General features: G+C 47.8%; 1 protein-coding gene across 2 annotated transcripts in view; it reads left to right on the plus strand.

Annotated features, from left to right (window-relative positions):
* Positions 1-23,174, plus strand: part of ANKRD28 (ankyrin repeat domain 28) — a 1,823,421-nt gene that overhangs the window by 1,122,859 nt on the left and 677,388 nt on the right. For both annotated transcript variants that reach the window (XM_069648906.1, XM_069648905.1), the window contains exon 15: positions 19,974-20,085. In XM_069648906.1, the coding sequence (XP_069505007.1) occupies positions 19,974-20,085 (112 nt within the window). The remainder of the gene's footprint in view (positions 1-19,973; positions 20,086-23,174) is intronic.

A 23,174-nucleotide genomic window follows, 5' to 3' on the forward strand; every position in this document is an offset into this window, starting at 1 on the left:
GTAAGCTTTTGTCTTTCAGATGCCGGAATGCAGCGCGAGGCGTTGGTGACAGCCGATGGACCAGGTAAGAGATGCGCTGCCACTGAAGACCGTAGTGCTAACCTGTTCTTTCTTTGTCTTTACAGGTGCTGCTGAAGACTGGATTCCAGGATGGTAAGCATTTGTTCCCTTGGGCCCAGGATCAGAAGCAGAAGACACGATGAGCGTTCTGCTGCAGAGAATGCAGAATAACGCAAAGCAAGATTCATCCATCGGGTGTGGTTTAAATAGCCTCCTGTAGTGCTTAGGTGTCTCCTTCCACAGCCTCGCCTAGGTGAGAAAAGAGTTCCTGCTTTCCAGAAGAGTTCCAGTGTTCTGAACCTAGGGAGTGGCTCCTGTCCCACCCAACAGGAAAAGTAGTCCCAAACAGAAGAGGATCAGGGGCTCAACTGGCAGGTAAGTAAGCAGCATGGTCTGCTGCAGGTAAGTCCACCCAAGCATTATGAGCCCGGCGCTTCCAGCGCTGGGACTGGGCATTTTTATGAGCCTGGTGCCACTGGCGCCAGGACAGGGTCCAAAAGGTCCCAATTGGGACTGGCTGGCACTCGGAACCGGGGTTATGGGTCTGCTTCCAAGGGAGTCGGGCAAGTCCTGATCTTTTGGAAGCAGAGATCATAACACCCCTGTCCATGTGGCCCAATACATCCTCACTGTTGAATCCACTTACATGTTTAGGCAACAGGTGCGTTAATACACAAATCGGGACTGTTACATGATGTGTACCCCTACAACCCAGACAGTCTGAGTAAGTCAAAGTAAGACTGGCGAGGGCAACTCTGCTTTCATAAGACAATGGGCCTTCTCATTATACCAGATGCTGCAGCGTATACAAGCTGCACCCGCCTACTTGTATTAAATATGTTGGCATCACCTCTGCTCCTCCTGTCCCAAATCAAGGAACGTTCCAGGCATGTCTCCACCTTATCTCCTTCAAATCCCAAGTGCCCAGTATTGGTGTGACCAGGGCACAACTCTTAAGTCTTAATTTCAAGGATTTATTTGCTTTGGTTACGTGTCTACTTGTAGTTCAAATGGGATGATTGCTTTTTGGGAAGTAGTGCTCTAAATCTTCACCTGGCCTATTGGCATCACAAAATCTTGTGCCCTATTCTTGTGAATGTGTCCTTTAAAAGGTGCATCCCTACCTGGCCTCCTCACAACTAACCTTTCCCATCGCTTTCCAGCTCTGCAGCTGGATACAATTAGCGCTTATCTGTGCAACACAGGTTTCTCTGACCTCGACTTCTCTCTTGGGGAATAGAAACGGATTTGTGTTGGGACTGAGCTAAACAGCGCACAGCTCCACATCAGGGCCTTCAGTCTGTGCATTGTGTACTAGGCCTTCAAATCCAATATGGCGGCACTCCTGCCATGTCGATACGCTGACCATGTTTTTACAACAGTACCTTTCTCACTCCATCTTCCACCTAATTCAGCTCTCTCCTTGCACCCCACTGAAAAACGTAACTTTGGGTACTACTTCTAAACAAAGGGCCTATAATACTGCCGTATCTATAACCTCTTCAACCGCAACATTAATGTATGTGTTGCTCATTCTGTGTTGCTATTTGACGTATCTGTTATGTTTCATAACTAACTACTATTGTGCAAAGCTCCACCTAATACGTTTTTCTCACCTGAACCTTTCTGCATGGTCTGATGAATCTTTGGATGTTCTCCCTTCTCCTATAAGGGGTTGGAGGGTGGGGGGGCCTTCCCCTGGGACCACGGTTGTGCGTCCACAGTCCAATAGTTCCCCTGGGGGTGGTACACATTGGGGTGATCACATGGGGAGGGGAAACCATTATGGGACCAGGGAGATTCATCCATGGAAGAAACGCTATCACACAATTCCCCCCCACCCCCCTTATTAACCTCTCACCAGAGAAGGGTGTCACAGCTTGCAAAGCTCAGTGTACCTCTGTGGGGGTAGAATAAATGAACACACTAACCCATACGGAGGCAGAGAGACACGGGAGAGATAACCCGGGCCGGCAGAGGCAGGTGGTGAGATGCCGGAGCGGCTTGCCATTGTCTGGACAGGGCGAGCCTTTCCCCCTGCTGGAGCGAGACTGACAGGAACGACACGAAAGGTGAGGGGGAACACACGAGGGGGAACACACGAGCAAAACCATATGGCTGCGGGAATCCGAGGCAGGAGCACGCCACACGAAGGATCATCCATGATGGAGAGCCCGCTCCAGGAAGATGAAGAAGCTCTTGGCATCCCCTGTAGTGGGCCGGCGTGTGAATAAACGAACATGCCAGTCAAACAAGTTTCGCTCGTAGAGACGCTGCACACCACAGGGAAGTGCTAACCAGTGAGGAAGCAGTACGGCATGCCAGAAGCATCCCGAGAGCCCTTAGACTACTGCAGTACCTGACAGGCTAGTAAACCAGGTTGACTAAACCAAGAGGGTGAGCAAGTACGACTCTGGAACCCACACCCAAAAAGGCTAACCAAGCCTCAGCTATCATCCTAGTCTCAGTACCTGGCTGGCTTATAAACGAGGTAGTCTAACCCAAGAAGGAAGCAAGAGTGAGTTTGGGACCCCCACCTTTCTCATGAAAATTTTGCAATCTCTGGGCTTCCCTTTACTCTCCTAATTTTTGGAAAATTCCTCTTTCTTTGATCCCTTCCAGTCAGGTTTTCACCCTGAACGGGGCACTGAGTCGGTTCTTGTTTCAGTCATGAACAATCTTACACTGCGCTCTCATCAAGGTGGGGTGGGTGCGCTGATCCTGTTAGTCTTGCGTGCTGCCTTTGACACCATTGACCACTCCACCTTGCTACTTCGACTGTCTATTGCAGATATCTCCAGCTCAGTTCTGTCTTGGTTTGGTTCTTTCCTACTCCAGCGTTCTGCTCCGTCTCCTATTTTGTTTAATGCCTACATTCAGTCTTTGGCCAAGCTCATTCAGTCCCACGTGTTCCGCTGCTATTCCTACGCTAACGATAACCAAATCTGTGTACGTCTCGATCTGGCGGCAGCTGATGCAGCAGTTTGTCTGCGCTACTGCCTGTAATTCGTGGGTAACTGGGTGAGTCAAAATATTCTGCAGCTGAATGCGGACAAAACAGAAGTTCGAAGGGATTGTGTCCTCCGACATATTCTGCACTGCATGTCCATGACGGCGAAAGCCTTGAAGGAGCGCAAGGGGAAGCTCGAGAGAGGTAAGTCAGTCAAAACCTCCTCGAAAGTTTCTTCGGCTGAGTCGAGGCATTCGTCTCCTCGCTGTTGAAAACATTCCCATTCTAGATCTCGAAGTAGTTCACACCATTCGTCGAGATCAAGACACTCAAAGAAGAGATGTCGAAGATCCCCTTCCTCGTCTTCTTTTGTTTCCCCAGAAAGGGTCTCCTGCCCCACAAACCACAGCTCTCAGGCTGAGTGGGAGGAATTCAGGAAGAAAATGTTAAGGGTCTTCGAGAAAGCGGCCTCGACCCCCTCGAAGACAGCTGAGGGTGATACCCCGGGTGAAAAACCCAAAAAATCAAAACGCTGCAAGTCGCAGCACCCGGCGAAACATTCCACCCGAGAGCGCCACGGGCCATCGGGTAAGAAGGCACCGTCTTCGCCGTCGTCGAAGATCCCTTCGATGCATGGATCGGCGCCATCAATGCTGTTGTCGAAGGGTTCTTCGACGCCGATGAAAGAGAAGACCATGGCTACTCCACAGCCAACAGTGATTCCAAGAGCCTCCGGCACGACGCCGAGACCGTCGTCGACATCCTCGAGTAGGATCCCGATCCTCTCGAGTTCTTCGAGGCCTCTTCCAGTTTTCTCGACGCCGTTCACGGCGTCTTTGAAGCCTGTCACATCGTCGTCGATGACAAAGATCTTTTCTCGCCCAATAATGACAAGTTTGGCTCCTTCTGCCTTAGAAATGGGTTTTATACCATTTCAGAGGTCAGAGTACCCTGGATTATCTTCAATTTATGAAGAAGGGGAAGATTCTGACCAGGAAACCTTCGGGTTGCAGAGGACCACACTACCTGTTTCAGAGGATTTCACCTCTGAGGAAAGAAGGTTGAAAGACCTACAGGAGTCATTACATGAGGCAAGTGGACTGGACACTTTCCCAGAAGAGGGCTTTGTTAAGCCAGACCCAGGGGAACATGCCGAAACACCCTATAGAACTCTGATGGCAAGAATTATTGAATTCATGGGTTGGTCTGCGCCTTCGCCTGTTTTTCAACAGGATGACCTGACAGACATATTAGACAAAGGTCCATAGGAGGATCCTGTGGTCCCCTTCCATGCAGCCTTACAAAGAAAGATTGCATCTAATTGGGAAACTCCTGAAGTTATCCCTGCGGTCAATAAAAGATTTTCAGCCAAGTATAGGGTAGCTGCAGCTGACCCTGAATACTTAGTGAAACACCCCACTCCAGAGAGCCTGGTGGTCCAAGCGGCAACTTCATCAAGCAGCAGGACCGCTTACCCTACTGTCCCACAGGATAGAGATGACAAGAGGTACGATTCTATGGCAAAGAAAGTCTTCTCTGCTTGTAGTATGGCGTTGATGTCCATCAAGGCCACCTGTACGCTCGCCAGGTTCAGTCACACACTGTAGGAGTGTGCTCCATCAGCGGGTGACTGCATACCCGAAGGAGAGGAAAAGGAAGCCCTCCTTAACATTATTAAAGATGGCAAAGATGCCATGTGCGAGTCACTTCAAACTGGCATCGATTCCACTGACAGTATCAGCAGGGCCATGGCGGCTAGTACAACAATCCGCAGGCATGCGTGGTTGCGAAAGTCTGGCTTTGCTCCAGATGTACAGGCCACACTTTTGAATATGCCCTTTGACGGCTCTTAATTATTCAGAAAAAAGGCTGCTGACCGTCTGGAAAAGTTGCAGACATCTAAAGCAGCAACAAAATCTTTAGGAGCCGCTATCCGCCAAACTCCTTTTCGCCCCTCAGGAACCTCTGGGAGAGGAAAGTCCGTTTGCTATTATTCCGCATTCGGGAAAGGCAGAGGACAGCTGGCTCAAAGAGGCCAAAGGAGATCCACCCAAGGTGGACGGGTCAAAAGTACCCTCGGCTACTGCATCAGCCGCCCCCAAACCACTCTGAGGTCTTTCCAGAACAAAACACCTGTAGGGGGCAGGTTAACTCACCATCTGACGGAATGGCAGGCTATGACGTCAGATGCTTGGGCATTGGAGACAGTTGCCTAGGGTTACTGCCTACCCTTTCTACACATCCCTCAGAGTCATCCACCGGGGAACAGCTCTCTAAAAGTTCCAGATCCGCTCCTCTTGCACGAAATTATAGACTTGCTAGAGAAAGGTGCCATAGAACCGGTACCTGTAGCGGACAGGAACAAGGGCTGGTACTCCCCCCTACTTTCTCATACCAAAGAAGGACGGAGGACTGAGACCCATCCTGGATTTACGAGAATTGAACAAGTTCCTCAGGTAGGACAAGTTAAGATGGTAACTCTCTCAGATCCTTCAGGCCCTCCAGCTCCAGGACTGGCTGATAACTCTGGACCTTCAGGATGCTTATTTCCATGTGCCAATCCATCTCAAGCACAGGAAATACCTGAGGTTTGCAATTGGCGACTCTCATTATCAATTTTGAGTTCTGCCATTTGGGCTGACCTCCGCCCTGGGGGTCTTCACCAAGCTAATGTCGGTAGTGGCTGCGAGTCTAAGGAGGGAAGGGATCCACGTCTACCCCTACCTGGACGATTGGCTGATCAGGGCTGTATCTTCGGAACAGACTCAGACCCAGCTAGATTATGTCTGCCATTTCCTTCACAAACTGGGCTTCTCCCTCAATTTAAAGAAGTCACAGATGATACCATCACAGAGACTCCAGTTCATTGGATCGGTCCTGGACACTTCCCTGGGATAAGCCTCGCCACCAGAGGTGAGGGCTCAAGATATTCTGCAGATGGTCAACAAGTTTCAAAATGCCCAACATCTCCCAGCCTTCGACTTTTTGAGGTTGCTAGGCCTCATGGCATCCTGCATCTTCCTTGTGCCAGAGGCTCGCCTGAGAATGAGATCTCTTCAGTGGGCACTGAGAACTCAGTGGTTGCAAGTCTCAGGGAGAATGATAGATCTCCTCTGGATTCCGGACAAGGTAGCCCGCGACCTTCAATGGTGGGCCTATCCAGAGAACATCTTGAAAGGAGAACTGTTTTGGCAACCATGGCCGGAGATAACAGTAGTCACAGACGCCTCACTCACGGGGTGGGGAGCCCATGCAAACGACTTGACCATCAGCGGTCGTTGGTCTCCATCGAAGTCCAGACTACACATCAACCTATTGGAGCTGAGAGCGATCAGACTAGCGCTGAAAGCTTTCCTGCCATCAGTACAAGGGAGAAATGTCCTGATAATGACAGACAACACGGTAGACATGCACTACCTCAACAAAAGAGTGCAGAGAGGCAATGCAGCTCTGGTTTTGGGCAATTCAGGAAGGAATCTCTCTATCGGCAGTCCACCTAGCCGGAGAGAAGAACTTGACAGCGGACGCTCTGAGCAGGCAGAGCACAGTCTCCCACGAGTGGGAGCTAGCTCGGGAAGTCCTTCAAGAGATCTTCGCCCTTTGTGGAACCCCTCAGGTGGATCTGTTCGCCACAAGCACCAACAGGAAGTGCGATCTGTTCTGTTCAAGGAGCTCTAAGAGACGCGTTCATTGTGGACTGGGAGTTTCCACTCCTTTACGCGTTCCCACCAGTCGCTGTTATTCCTCAAATGATCAGGAGGTTGAGAAGATTCTGGAAAACCATGATCCTAATTGCCCCGGTCTGGGCCAGGAGAACGTGGTACCCGGACCTTCTAGATATGTCCATCTGCCCTACAATCTGTCTTCCACTCAAAGAGAATCTTCTCTCGCAGAAGAGAGGTCAGGTTCTCCATCCAGACATCAGAACCCTCAACCTTCACGCTTTGCTTCTGAAAGGGTGAGGTACAAAGATTGGGATCTCCCTGATGACGTCATGGAGGTGTTGCTTTTGGCCAGAAGGCCAGCACCAAAGTCTTTATACCGCTGCCGTTGGAACAAATTTTGCAGCTGGTGTAGAGAAGGGAATATCGACCCTTTTTCATGTGGTACACCAACGGTGTTATCGTTTCTACTCTACTTGGCAAACTCAGGCCTTCAAGTTGGCACTGTAAAAGGCTATCTTGCAGCGCTTTCAATCTTCAAGCGCACTGCGGAGGAACCATTGTATTTCAAACTTCCTCTAGTGGTACAATTTCTCAAGGGATTAACTAATGTTTATCCTCCAAAACCATTCCAAGTTCCCTTATGGGACTTAAATTTAGTCTTAAACTTCCTAACGGGCACTCCATTCGAACCACTTTACTCTTGTTCGCTGAGATTTCTCACGCTTTAAGCTGTCCTATTGGTAGCGCTAACATCTGCTAGGAGGGTGAGCGATCTACAAGCTCTCTCCTGTAAACCCCCACATACAATTTTCCACAAGGACAAAGTCGTCCTAAAGGTGAAGCCTAATTTCCTCCCAAAGGTGGTTTCTGAATTTCATATTACTCAGAAAATTACCTTACCTTCGTTCTACCCTCCTCCCCATTCGGGGAAAGAGGAAGAAAGGCTACATAGGCTGGACCCAAGGCGAGCTCTAAGCTTTTACATCAGCAGAATGGCTAGGATCAGGCAAGCAGACCAACTGTTTGTAGGATACTCGGGCCACAAGTTGGGATTACCCATAACAAAACAAAACATTTCCAGGTGGATTATTTTGGCCATTCTGGAATGTTACAAACTGGCAGGGAAAGAGCCACCCCAAAATCTCAGAGCTCATTCAACCAGGGGTATCGCAGCCTCTTCGGCCCTCCAAAGAGGGGTACCGGTCAGAGACATATGTGCGGCTGCCACATGGTCGTCCGCACATACATTCACAAAATTTTACAACCTGGATTCCTCCACTACTCAAGGGACCAGATTTGGCAAAGCCGTATTACATTCGGTCCATCCCTAAAGGGATACATGACATTCTTACTCCCACCTCCAATTACATGCCACTGCTATGGGAGTCTATCAAAGATAAGGAATACGTCGGAGGACACAATCCCTTCGAAGAACAAGTTACTTCTTACCTTGTAACGTTCTTTCGATGGGATGTTCCTCCGACGTATTCCTTATCGCCCCTCTCATCCATCCCCGCAGTAATACTTCCCTTGTGGTTGCAGCTTACGCTCCTTCAAGGTCAATAACCAATTCAGGCATGACTTTTCTTATGCTTTAAAGCGGAACTGAGCAACGGATGCCGCGCGTGCCTATTTATGGGCATGGTGACGTCGGCGCTGATACAGTGGCCGTCGAGGGACATCGACTCGGCGGACGTGGACGCGCAGCGCCCTCTACAGAAAAAAATTCCGAGGCCAGCAAGCTGGAAACGTATTATCAAAGATAAGGAATGCGTCGGAGGAACATCCCATCGAAAGAACGTTACAAGGTAAGAAATAACTTGTTCTTATGGTAATTAGTTCTTCTTCTGCAACTTCGTTCTGGACACAGGCCTTCTGGCAGACCTCCCTTGCTCATTTTCCTCATCTGGTGTGGTGAAAGACCTGGGCTGTAAAATCTCAGCATCTTTCTGCAGGTGCTCAGGTCAGCATGGTTTGTCAAAGTGAATATTTCAAATTGAAAATTCTCCTGCAATGTCCTCCCATTTCTACTGGTCTGCTTGTGCGCCCAGTGGTCGCCTCTTCTATCCTGGGGAGTATGGACTATTGCAATTCTCTTTATTTAGCTCAGCACCGTTATCTGTTGAACCGTCTGCAGGTCTTGCAGAATGCTGCAGCTTGAGCTGCCACTAATACTCCCTGCGCACCCTAATTTTGCCAGTTCTTTGTTCCCTTCATTGGCTTCCAGTTGCCTGCTGTATTGAGTTTAAAGCACTCTTTATTGTAAATGTTTTGCCCATATATCCCCTCTTGAGCTTTAACATCAGAGCATGCGCTTCTGATTCAGGTGCCTAGGTTTAACTGCTCACAGGTGGGAGGAATAGCGTTCTCAGTGGAACAATCTCCCCCACTTTACCGGCAATCGAAAGTCATCTAAATACTCTTCTTTTTTAAATTTCTCTTTTAATTCAGCTGTTCACCTTTCTCAGTCTCTTTAAAGCACCATGATGCCTTGATTGGTGCAGGTTGCGCTTTTATAAAAGCCATCCAAGCCTCATCGGTCGTCATCCTAGTCACAGTACCTGACAGGCTTGTAAACAAGGTGGACTAAACCAAGACCAAGAAGGAATCGGGTGAGAGTCTGCGACCCACACCCACAAAGTTCGTCAACGAAGGTTCTATGTGATCTGCTCGAAATAAAATAAATTTATCTGGGCGAGTCTCCCCCCGGACACTACGCAGCAGCATCTTTGCCCTACATTAGTTATTAGCCTAAACCCACCCACCCACATATATTTGGGGCAAAATCCGATAAGCAAAAAACTTCGATATATTTTACTTTGATGAAATCACCGGCTGCAAAACTCTATCCCATCAGATCATAGAAGAAAACCCATAGAATCCAAGGCAGTCAGGGAAGGAATATTCCTCTACTTTCCCAAGCTGAGCAGAAGTAATACGGGTGAAAGCAGACAAGGTGTGGGATCCCCAACCAAAATGCAAAATCCAATAAGAAAACGAGGAAGGGAGTCTTACTTCTGAGTTCTGCAATACATTGAAAGCATCAAAGAGCACATAAGATTGGAGCACTAAAATAAACCAGGGGACGGGAGATATTCTACCTGGTACTTGTGTCTTTTCAGGAAACTATAATCCTTGACCCCAGAAGAAAGTATACCCTGTTTTCAAGGTGATCAGAAGTTTATCCATAGTTGTGGATTAGTGTAAGGAATGGAATAGGTTTTGACACGACGGTGGACATTTGAGTTCGCCCATTCTGACAGTCTCCTTAGTTTGAGGCAGAGTGTTATGAATAATTCTCATAAAAGTGCCAATTCCTCCCACCTTGGAGCCTTCCAGCTGTTTTGCTAAACTTTGGGACTGTAACATTTTTAATTCTGTTTATTTTCTGTGTTTGTTTCTTTGATTATGGAGTTTTAGACACCTCCATGGGCATTATCGTTTGTTTTTGTGTTGCAGGGCACTCTCAGTGCAGAGGCACAGAGAAGCCTTTCAGGCTTTCCCAAGTTTTAAACACCTTCTCTGGGATAAACTACTGTTTCCCAGAGAAAGTAAAGTGAAATTGACTAAACGCAGCACACCCTATCTTACAATAGAGTGCTGGAGGGGTTGCCTAGTATCCCCTGTGTCTAGCGATCCATGTAGCAGTCAAATGCTACCCTTTCCTATCGAAATGGCTGGTGGCAGTGGTTTTACAACAAACTGCCATGATTTTTCCCAACCACGAACACGGGTAGCGTTAAATCGTGGGAGCCATGTTTTTCAAGATGGCGACTGAGCCCCCTTTGTTTAAACAGGTCCCAGTCGTATTTTTTACAATTTTTTTAATGGAAATTTCCTTCTAGAGATTTGCTATGCGCGCCAAACCAGGTTTGGTCCCTTTGTTTCATCGCCTAGGCGGGCTTCAGGACTGAAGACCGCCTTTGGTGCCTGAGTGTCTGGGGTGGGCAGGAAGTGAGGGAGGGGCCCGACTCCCTGTGCTTAGTCTCCCAGGAGACCCAAATGCACTCTGGTGTGATTGGCTGGCTGACGGTCCGGCAAGGACAGCCACCCTGCTGGGTGAGTGGCAGCTCTGCTGGAATGAATGGGATAAAACTGTTTAAAAGGAGAGTCTCTTGGACTGGAAAGCAGAGTCGACCACTGGAACAAAAGAACCAAAGACCAGCTGGAAGAGGACGGCTGCTGCAACACCTGGACCGTTGGTTTACCCGGTGAGGCCCTGCTGCAGGTCCGAATTGCCAAAGCTCCTTTCGACAGAGAAGCCCCTTCAAGGACGACTTCTTCCTTTTGAGTTGGTGGGACCAATCAACTTGTAAGCCACCTGGATACCAATCTTGGAGCTAGTTAGGATTAAACAGGGGGAGGACACCAGCTTGTGTGCTTGATGAACAACTATTAGAGCTGAAGTGACTGCATTTTGTCAGCATTTTCCGACGGACCAGTGCCGTGCAGGAGTCCCTGGACGTATTCCCTCTTGGCCCCACGACTGAGGCTCAGGAACGGAGAGATCTGCAGGAACTGCCAGGAACCAACGTTTTCAGCTGCATCTTTTGCTTCATACTAAGGTACTGTGCCAACCAGATTGAGAAAATGCTTCTCTCGCGGTGAAAGTTTGTGAAACTTTCCCAACTTGCAGGCCTAATCAGCTTGTGACCCAACATATGATTCTTTTTCGTACAAACTACTTCTGAGAGCTTTCGCAAAGACTTTACTGTTTTAAGAACTGCTCTTTCCTATCCAAGACACTAGTCCATTGACTTTGGCCTAGGCCGATTGAACTTAATCGAGACCTCTAGTGAACTATAACTATTTGCACTGCCTAGGAAAGTATTTGTGATCTATTCTGCTAACTTGTGCCTTTTTACTCCCATTAAACGTAACTGAAATGCCATTTTGATCCTATTTCGGTGAGCCTAATTTGTTCAAAAACTCATTGGTTTGCTATTGAAGTGTTTTTAAGTATAAAAATAAGTTTCCTCCTTCTAGTGAATGTTTTTTAAATGATTTTGTAATAAATTAATAAGTGTTTTACCAAGAAACCTTAAGTGTAAGTGTCTACTTGAACCACTGCGACTGTAAGACCTCTGCGTAACCTCTTGTACTGCTCACATTCCCTCTTGAGATAAGCGTGACTGCTCGGCTCGCTACCACAAACTGTGTAGTACAGACTTATACCAAAGGTTGGTTTTTGCTTACACCTGTAGTCCTAATTGTATGTGGTGGTTCCAGAGGTTACTGCATGTAATTCTGAATAACGGGGACGATTGTTCCTGAAAAGCCCTTTTCATTCCTGAAAAGCCATTTGACTCCTAAGAGTATGTCCTTCAAATATATTGCATGGTTTGACACCTTACCTTGCAGTTTTCACCTTCTGATAAGGTGAAGTAGAAAATTAGAGTGACCCTGACCAAAGATTGTTCTCCCGGATACCTATAGGCTTTCCATATCTTTAAAGCAGTTAATCAAGTCATGCTTGATGCATAGGACCATCGCTGCTGGCAGGTTCTGATCTGTACTGCTGACAACTGTCCAAAAGAGTTACTCTGGAACCACAGAGAACTGATCACCCCTAATTCTCCCACATATGTTATCTGAACCACAAACCAATGCAACATCCTCATTCAAGAATAAAAATTACATTGTAAGATCAAACATCCTCACAGTCAGCAAAATGTGCAGACACTCACTATACACAATCCATCCACCCAGTTTGCTCCCACTGAAGAACAGCACGTCCTGAATATCTTTGAGCCCTCAAACCTCATTACTCCAATATTAGCAAAGGTTGCAAATCCAGCTCTAACAGTAGTGGCTTGTCCATCACCGCCCACATCAGCACCTCACCAGGCACTACTACATCATCACAGCGGCTCACACATAATTGTAACTGCATTCTTGAAATAACCTTTGCAAAATTGAAAAATCCTCTTCAACTGCAGCATATCTCTGTGTCACCCTGATACGGTGGAGTAATCGCCAAACAGCGTTCCTCCAAGTGGAAAGCCTACTGAATCATGCACGTCTTATCTGGTCTCTGACCCAGCTGAGGAGTATAAACCACCCTGCTAATCCTAAGGAAAGAACTCTTCTCCAGGGAACAATACCAAACATGTTGCCCCTTTTCTGGACTTTTCAGTAGCCATAGATGCTATTGATCCATAGCTTCTCCTTACCGGCCAGGCTGAAATCAGGCTAAACACCTTTTACACACATAATCCGATAATATTGATTACCATGTGTATGATAACAATGCAAGCTTCATCTGAAGGGTCATAAAGATGACAATGACCAGCAGGGCTCGGTGAACCAAAATAATCTGTTTTTCAATTCGTCCAAGGAAAAAATGTCCTCCACAGACCCAAAACTCTCTTGCAGCTATCCAGCAGCCATTGTCCTGCACTCCTTCAGGCACCTGGAAGTGTATTGTATAAATATGGTGCACTGGTTAATCCTGACAGATCCTTTACCCCACAAAACCCCTCTTCTGCAAATATTCTTTCAGTACCTAATCACCATTCAATGAATCATTACTTGCAGGACTGTTAGGCAAAGTTTGAATGCAGTACCCTCTGGTAACACTACAAACCACTATGACTACAGGTATAGGCAACCCAACCTTTGGTATAAGCTTGGACTACTCCGTTTTGGTAGCGTGTTGAGTAGCCAGGCTTCTCTCAAGAGGGGAAATGTGAGCTGTTGTGGAGTTACACAAAGATTCACAGTTACAGGTATTCAAATAAACTCTTACACTCAAGGTTTTTTGAATAAACAATTAATAATTTATCAGTCGCTTATAAAGCCTTCTTCAGAAGTGAGCAATAGAATAGTAACACACAAATATACTTTAATGCTGTACACTGAGTTTCTGGATCAAACACGGTCCTTTTGGGATGGCCCACAGACACAACCTACACCCACAGGTGACTTCAGTAACAAGGGGGCTGGGGACATTAATACCTTACTGTTGGCATACAGAATACTCTTCAAAAAGTATGTAAAAGGCAAAAGTTATTAGAACACAAGACATACAAATAGTCATAAGCAGGGCAGATACTTTCAGATAGCTCTGAGAAGAGTCATTCAATTCATTAGGCTAAGCCAAAACCAATGGGCCAAAGTCTTTGTATAGGATGCAGCACTTCAGGTAACTACATGGAAAAGTCTTTGCACAAGTTCTTAGGAGTCTTTGAGAAAAAGAACCAAATGTAGGGCCAAAAGCTTATTAGACATTTGAGTTGCAGAAGTTGCAAGCACTTCCACAGTAAGAGGTAAGTTCTCATAGGCTAGTTTTACAGTACCTTAGTAAAGAAGAAAACGATGCAGCTAAAGACTTCTGTTCCTGTACAGCTCTGCAGATCTCACTGTTCCTGTGCCTCCATTGTGGGGACAAGAGGGAGGACGTCGGGGGACTCCTGCACTTTACTGGTACCGTCAAAGCTGGCAACCGACAAACTTTACTTTGTGTCTGTTTCGTGTTTCAGCTCCTTGCAGTACAGCAAATGGCAATGAGCGCGGTTCCTGGCTGTCCAGGTGGACTTTCTTCACATCTGAGGTCCCGCACTCAACTGAGGAGGGTCAGGCTTGGTCAGTCCTGCTTTGTGGGATTCCGGAGGAACTTCCAAAAGCTTTAGGCCCGTTTACAAGCAACGCACACAATCTGATGTCCCTCTCCCTGGCACTACGGTTTCCTGCAGTACTATGAGGAAATGCAACCATCTCCGAGATGGGTGTCCAGGTGGCTTACTTGGGAGTTGGTCCTAACAACTCAAAGGGAGAAGTCGTCCTTTGCAGGGCTTCTCTGTCGATACAAACTTGGCGATTCAGGCCTGCAGCAGGTTTTCACCGGGCAAACCAACGGTCCAGGAGTTGCAGCAGCCGTCCACTTAAAGCTCTTCTTCAGTTCCTTCATCCAGTGGTCGACTCTGCCTTCCAAGCCAAGAGACTCCCCTTTTATTCAGTTCTCTCCCATTCATTCCAGCCTACCTGCCACTCACCCAGCAGGGTGGCTGTCCTTCCCGGACAGTCAGCCAGCCAATCACAACAGAGTGTATTTGGGTCTCCTAGGAGACTAAGCGCAGGGAGTTTCGGGCCCCTCCCTCACTTCCTGCTTACCCCAGAAACTCTGGAGCCAGAGGCGGGTTTCACTCCTGAAGCCCGCCAAAGGCGATTGAACAAAGAGACCAAACCTGGTTTGGCGCGCAGAGAAAAACTCAAAGGACCTTTCCACAAAGAAATGGCGAAAAAAGAAGACTGGGACCCGTTTTAACAAGGAGGCTCAGGTGCCATCTTGAAAAACGTGGCTCCCGCGATTTAACGTTACCGAGCTACGAACAGTTCGCGGTCGGGGTCAATCATGGTAGGTCATTGTAAATCCACTACCACCAGACATTCTGAGAGGAAAGGGTAACATTTGACTGTTACATGAGTAACTAGACACAGGGGATACTAAGTAACCCCTCCAGCACTCGATTGTAAGCTAGGGTGTGCTGGGTCTAGAATATTACAGGACTAAGTGAAGTCAATTCCACTGCACTGTTCTGGGATACAGTTGATCCCAGAGAAGGTATTTAAACCTTGGGAAATCTGAATGACTTCCATGTGGCACTGCACTCAAGGTGCTGTGTGACACAATTGTAAAAGATGTTGCCTATGGAGTTGGTTAGACTCCATAACCAAAAAGAAATGGTGTATAACATCACATAAAATACATGAGAGAGTGTTAGGCAGAAACCTGTGCAGTTCCCTTAGGGACCACTGCAAAAGATTTAAGACTACAGGTGTTTGGCAGTAAACCCACTTGGTAGCAGTCTGTACCACACAGATTCACTTGGTAGCTGTGGCTGAGCAGTCAGACTTCCCTCAAGAAGAGTTAGGCAGTATACAGAGCATACAAAATAGGTACAGAAATAAAGTAGCACAAGAAAATACTGACCAGAGCTTGGGTGTAAAAGTATATAATTATTTATTTAGCACACACTTATAAAACACACTAGCACCAAATTGGTAAGATAAGTTCAAAACACAATCACTATTATCATATGTACATCCCTGATTACTTGTTGGACAAGTCTTAGTTAACACCACTTATTTCCATACAGAGGTGAGCGTTTAACGTTCGATGGCACTCCAACAAGTTAAATAAAGAGGGAGTGAAAAGCAGAATTATGGAAGCATACACACTAAACACTTTTTAAAGAACCACAGCAAGTTAGGAAGGCACAGTCTACTGGCGAGCAAGGAAGTTTAGGTGTCAGGCCCACTTTCAAGGGAGCCGGGCGGAAGATGCCCAAGATCAGACAGTTACACAGAGTCTTCGAAGTTTGTGGAGGTAGTTCGAAAAAGGTTTATTTCAGTTTAGCAGAAAATTTAGCTAAGGTGTCCCAGGCTAACCTAGGTTGGAGAGTCGAGGATTTAATACACCCCGTTCAATCGGTGGCAAAGGAAGCCAGGCGGAACACAGTAACTTAAATGGGGAGGATCCTCCAGCGGGGGCAGTTGTTCCTGGCAGCGGTTGTAAGTCATAGCGTCGTCCAGAGGAAGAGAAGATCTCGTTGTGGAGGAAAGATGAAGGTCGTTGCACTGCCAGGGAAGAAACCAGCCGCGGAGTTCTCCGGTACAAAGGTACTACCCTTTCGGCTTGCGGTAGTGGTGAAAACGTGGTATCCCGGTTGCCGGGGTGCTTGGCACAGGCAAGGCGGCCACGAGATGTTCCAGGAAGGCGAAAAGAAGGTAGACTGGTTATTTCCACCAGTCGAAGGAAGAAGACTCTCTGGGCTGGCGATCTCCTCTGTCCTTGGGGAAAAGTGGTGAGACGGTTCAGCAGTGCTCTACCGGTGATGTCGTCGTTGCAGGCCGGCTCAGCTTCTCCCTCCTCGGATTCTTAGGTCCTGTGGCGACTTCTGAAGTTCCAGTCCCCAAAGCCCTGCTTTTATGCAGCACACCCCCATTCACTCAGCCTAGCTGTCAATCAAACATGCTAAGGGGTGAGCCGGCCGGCCGGCTCACCACTTGGGCCAATCACACAAGAGTGCGACTTGAGTTACCAAGGTAACTCAGTCCAGGGTGCCTAAACCCCCTCCCACATCCCCTGTGGTACCCAGACAGAGTGGCACCACTTTTGGAGGCTTCTGTGGAGAAGCCGGCCAAAAAGTGGAACAAAGGGCTCGACTTGGGTTGGAGTCACAGAAGAGAACACAAACGCCATTTTAGAATCGAGTTCTGGCAAAAAATACCAACCGGCGAATTAATATTAAAAAAAACGGCGTTATGTTTGTGGCTATAAGAATTAAATAATTAAAGTTGGTAGCCTCGAACAATGGGAAAATCCCATAGAGAAATATTTGCGGTTGAATATAAAAAGTAGTATCCACTGCCACCAGCCAAAACTCGATCAGGGGGGACGGAGACGTGCCCGCTCGAACAACAGACCCCGGGGCAATCGAATTGCCCCGACCAGTACGTCCACAATATGATGGTTTGTGCTGGTGTCTGTTCATAATTTGGGACTAGCAAAGCCAATGGTGACTTTACATGCCCTGGGAGACAGAAGTCAGTCCCAGGGTATGGAGCCTATGTTGGGGGGGTTGCTACGACACCCCTGGGTTACGGCACGGAGGGTGCTGTGTAACCCACATCCAAAAAAACACATGAGACCCTTAGGAGTAAAAGACCCTATAGCCCATAAAACACATGGAAAGTTAAAGGAACACCTCAAATCATGTCTAAGAGTGGGAGAAAAAGAGTCTCACTCTTAGCAGGAGAAGAAATAAACCCCAAAAATCCAGCAAAGCTGCTGGGGGACTCACTAGGTTTGGGAAATTAGCCTTTAGAGAGAATTCTCCCTAACAGAGAGTGGGGAAAAAGGTCCCGCACTCTCCAGGTTAAAAAAATCAAGTCCTCAAAATCCAGCAAAGTTGCTAGGTGTCTCTAAGCTAGAGGGAATTATCATTTTTGAGAATTCTCCCTAACAAGTACCACATATCATTGTGATATCTTCTCCAACCAAATGTCTGACAAACGCTGCCATCTGACATCAGACAAAAATGAGGCCTCTGAAACCATAGTAGGACTGCAGAAATTGTACACGATCGTATCAATTTGCAGACATTGCACTTTCTCCCAATTGGAACAATCCCAGTTCAAATCTGTATGTCTGAGACACGAGGCACTAGATCAAATGGTGCCAACTCAGAGCTTCATACTTATGAGCTGCCCAGTTGTGATTTTTCTCTGATTTGCCAACACTGTAACCTCTAAACCGTATCTTCACCTAAAAATACGTAGGAATCCCTTAACACATTAACTTTTAATTGTAATTGCAGTGGAAATACTTCAATGTTAGAGATGTGTGAATTTCTGTTTTCGGGATTAAATACTATTGTAAAGTTCATGCAACAGGGAGACACACCAGAACCACCACACATGAATATGAGGATTGAATGTTTTATTTCCAAAATACTTCCATGAAAAGAACAAAGAAGATCCTGGCTGCCTGATCAAATACCAACATTTGAATCCTGTCTAGAAACCCAGCCAGCATTGTCCCCTCCCAAAGCTGGCTAGATGTACCAATGCTAGGCACAAAACAAGTCTAAGCTACCACACATACATTGAACGGGATGTATCCTCTCAAGATTGACTTGCACTGCTTGGAACGCCCACAAACTGCAATCATGCCTGTGCAATTTGTTGCCTGAGACCTTGCTTAGGTACAGCCAGCCCCTCATTACAAATGAACATGGCCGTCGAGCAGCCGGAGTAACTCCTAGGCTTGTGAACTGCCTCCCCTGCTATTGCTGGATTGGCTGCCGGCTGTACTTCAGAGCTGGGAAGACCGGGCCAGCAGGCGACGCCAGCCCCCTCTAAGGGTAACTTATCAGCTGCTTCTCGCCTCCTTAGCACTATCAAAGGTAAGGATTGCCCTGCTCCTCACCTTCATGTCTGGCAGTCTCGTTTTCCTCGTGGCTGCTTGCCTTATGACTCTCATGATCCCTTTTCCTATCCCCTCCAATCCCCTTGCTCTGTGGGATCAGCAGGTTGCGCTCAACCTCCTGCTGAGGCTCTCATTCGCCACCACTTTCTCGCACATCATAGTTTGGATGGGGCTCTGACCTGTCCAGATGAGCCAATGGCCCTTTTGCTGGTCGTCACCGTGCTACCTATGCCGCATCGTACTTCTTTCACCTTACCATGGAGCTTTCGACTTTTTTTTCGACCTGCCACTGTTTTCTCCACCTCTGCCCCCCTCACCCCCTCTCAAACCCACCCAACTTTGACTGTCGAACTTTGGTCCTTCAGCGCCCTCATGCAAAGCACGGTAACACTTTCCTCATGCCTCCGGCCTCCCTGCATTGCCTGAGCCTCCTCACTTAGACTGTAACCTCTATGCAGCAAAACTTTATTTTCTGTTAATGGCTGAATTGTTCTGGTCTCTGTACCTCTCCTCTTGACCTCTTGCTGCATTCCTCCCTTTGACTCTCCACCCTCCTCCCACTTATGTGTATCATATGCAGCATCTCTAAACCCCCCCTGCACCTTGGCCTGCTGCCCACCCAAACTGCTCTCATTCCTCCTACCTCACTCAGCACGGTTATGCCTTTACTACGTTCTGGCTGATTTTTTTCCCACTCCTCTTACCTTACCACACCTGTTGATGTGATGCTGCCTCCTGCACTTGTAGCCACAATCCTGTTTGCACTGTCGCCCGCATGCCTGATGTAGCCCCTCATTCCTTAAGGCAAGGCTTTTCCAGTCTGTAGTCACGCATACCTACTTGCCATAATCTGCATTTCCGGTTTTCTTTAATGCAGCCTACCTACATGCGACTGCACTTTTTAACTTGTTTTGGATTTAATGCTCCACTCACCCACTTCCCCTTCCTGCACCTCCCTTCCTCCCCTATCCCCTTTTTTCATGTTCAGCACATGTACATTCCAAATCATCTCACGACCTAGTCAGAATGTTTGTGTTCTTGCCTTTTTCCCCTTCCTGCACCTCCCCTGCTCCCCCTCCTCATACGTACCACTTGCACATTCTGAATGTTTCAAGATATTTTAAGAACTTTTGTTTTTTGTTTTTACCTTAGTCCTCCTCTTTCCCCCCCCCTTGTGCTGATGCGCCTTGAAACACTTTTTGCTGTATAATGCGCATTAAGAAATAACCAATAAATAAACACAATATAAAATACAGTACATCTCTTTGCCTTTCCGTAACACGATTGCGAATAATCTCTTTGCAAATAAAACGCACAAAAGTACTACTGATCACATCTTACAACAGTGTTTCCTCTTTTTGCCCAGGTGCCTGGAATATTTACTACGAAACGATGCCAATCCAGGGATCCGAGACAAGCAAGGGTATAACGCTGTTCATTATTCTGCTGCCTATGGACACCGCCTGTGTCTTGAACTGGTAAGAGAGGCATATCTCTGTGGGCTGCAATGTTAGTGTTAAATTGGTTGCAAGACTTGCATGGTTTCTTCCATACATATGGATAGTAGTGGTTGCCATTACAAAGCCTTGGTGTTCTATCTATTACAAATGATGTATCAATGCAGTTGTACGGGATACTGCTTTTGGAGAAACTGTTACTGGTAACATTACCTTGGTCTTGTGGCTGGTATCTTTAGATCTGCATGCTTGCCATCATATTATTGGGTCTTTGGATGTAGAATCCGGAAATCTATTTTTCTAGTTCTTGATGAACAGAAGTTCCCAGGTTGACAAAATGCCACATCTCTTGCCCCTCTGAAATATCTCACCTTTTGTAGTGAGATCACCTTAAACGTAGCATCCAAAGTGTCTCTGAACTGGAAGGACTTATTGGTAAAATTATTAGCAATGCTATTTTCATAATTTTGTGTTTTGCCAAAGCGCTCTTAGTGCTCTTAATGTGCATTACATTGTGTGCCCGGAGAAGTGGCGTTACTGTAAAGTCACCTTTTCTTCCTGAGCATGGCAAAGTCTGTTCTGCCATCAGATTCTGCATTAATGCATGGAAATGTTATTTCATTGGATTCCTTTTCTCCCGCAGATTCCTCACCTTGATACAAATCCATCATCCAGCTCTACTGTTTGGAAACTTTTTGACAGGTGGTGTAGTGGACCCCGACTCATCCGTCGATCGATAAGTCTCATCTGGCTCCCGATCGTCTGCTCTGAAAGTGGTGTGTGTGTGTGTGTGTGTGTGTGTGTGTGTGTGTGTATATATATATATTTCTGAGGCTTGTGGAATCTGCTTAGATCACATGCTGTGCATAGGCCGACATCTAGTGGAAGCTGCAGAGTATTACAGTTTGTTTTTCGAAACTCGAAAATGGGCGTCGACACAGGCGTGCCAGTAATACTATCCCTAGTGTGACGTCCACTGTACCAAAGATCCCTCACGCGTCTAGGATCCTCAGATTGTTTTTTTCCGCCATACTGGTCGGAAGCATCTTGCGGAGTCCCCTGGCCTTAGCCATACTTTTGCTAATAATTGAAATTTATAATTCTTTATTGACATCCTTCCCCACCCCAACGTCGACCCTCGACGACGGCTGGAGAAGACATCGACCGTTGGCTGCTGCACGACGGATCTGGGCCTCGGAAGGCCGCTGGCCTCGGCCCGGGCCTAGTAGGCCGCTGGCCTCGGCCCTGCAAGTAGGGAGAGTGGGGGGTGGTACATACTCTTCACTCTTGGTATATAGATACTTATATATTTCCTACACTTATCAGCCCGCTGCCTCAAGGTGCGTATGGAGGGTACCCCTTTCCAATTCTGCCCCAAGTGCAACCGCAAATACCCTTGGGTCGACAGGCACGCCACGTGCAATCTCTGCTTGCCGAGGGACCACCCCGAAGCGAACTGCAGAGCGTGTAGTAGGTTTAAACCTAAGACACTTAAGGACCGTTCGACAAAGCGTTGGGCCCACCACGCCAGGCAGGCGGCCATGGCAGCGGAGGGCGCCTTCAGCGATGGCAGCGACGCCGTACTTTCGGACGGCGAGGGCATTACGGCGTCGAAAGACAGCCGAGCGCAGGTCCCCGACCTCGGAAGGTCGTCCGGCAGGGCGGCTATGGGGAAGACCCCCGGCGACGCAAGCGCTACACACCCTACACACACTAAGCACACTAAGTCCAACCGAACCTTGTCGACTTCTCGGAAAGAGGCACAGATAGAACGGTCCGACTCGGTGTCCTCTGGGCGCTCTCGATCGAGATCGCCTCATGACGCAAGGCAATCATCCACTCTTGCCAAGAGTGCCTCGCTCCCTAGACTAATGGAAGTTCGATCGTCGGAGGACGAAGACGACTTCCACCCCCAGGCCGCGCTCCAAGAGACGGAGCCCGCAGTTAACACCAGCGAGGCCCCACGCTCGAAAAACACAGATACCTCTCCCGATCCTCGACGCCAGGCGTCGAAAGTCTCCGGGGCCTCCAAGGGACAGGGAAAACATTTTTCCACGCACGGGGAGGGGGGGAAACGGCGGAAAGCACATTCTTCCACTCCTGTAAGACCATCCTTCCCCCTAAGCAGACAGACAAATACAAGTCTACTGAGAGATCAACATCCAGCAAGGGTACCCTTGATAATTCCACTGAATTGCCTACTAAAGTCATCCCCTGTTCCAAAGAATGGTCAAGCGAAGACATAGACAGGGTCATGTCAAGGATGTCTTCCTTGGCTGATTTTTACGACAAGAATCCAGAGCATTTCCTCTCGTATGACCCTCAGGGGGCCACACCCTCAGGTTCCACTGATCCTATCCCCCTAAGTAAAAGGGCCCGGTTCGAAAGACCTGAACCCTTCGAGGTACAGCCTTACTCTACTCCATACTCTACTCCACACCCCAGGTACCAAGGAGAGCCTTTCCCTGAGGGGGACCAGGAGTTTGAAATTATGGAGGAACAAACTGGGACGGAATACTATGTGGATGATGAGGACCAGGAGGAGGGAGAAGATGAGCAGGAAATTTACAGAGTAGATTCCCCGGTAGAGAACGAAGCCCCAGTTACCGACTCGCCAGTCGATAACCAGCCCCTCCTTAATGAGGTTCTCGCTCGCGCGCCAGAACATTTTCACATCGACACCCACGGTGTACAGGAGGAAAGGGACTTCACAGAAGAGTTGGTGGGAGAGAGGAGGCCGGTCGCTCAGACCATCCCTATCCTTAAATCCATCCAACGAAGAATAGATCCGTCCCTGGTGAACCCAAACCTCACCAGAGCAGTCAACCCAAGGGTCGAAAAACTTTTCCGGGCAGCCCAGTCTGACCCTCTCTATATAAGAGGACATCTTAAACCAGACTCCCTAGTTGTTACCAACACTCGGAAGAGGGCTGGAACATCCTTATCTTCGTCAGAAGCTCCTCCCGACAAGGAGAGCAAGAAACTTTACGGGTTTGGCAGGAAGGTAGCCTCAACGTCCGCCTACCAAGCAAGGATTGCTAACTCCACCACCCTGTTGGCCAGCTACAACTGCCATCAATGGGAAGAGGTCGCGGCACTCACAACCTCTG

This window comes from Ambystoma mexicanum, chromosome 2q (genome assembly GCF_040938575.1).
Source record: "Ambystoma mexicanum isolate Mex_15411 chromosome 2q, UKY_AmexF1_1, whole genome shotgun sequence".
In the NCBI taxonomy this organism is placed as follows: Eukaryota; Metazoa; Chordata; class Amphibia; order Caudata; family Ambystomatidae; genus Ambystoma; species Ambystoma mexicanum.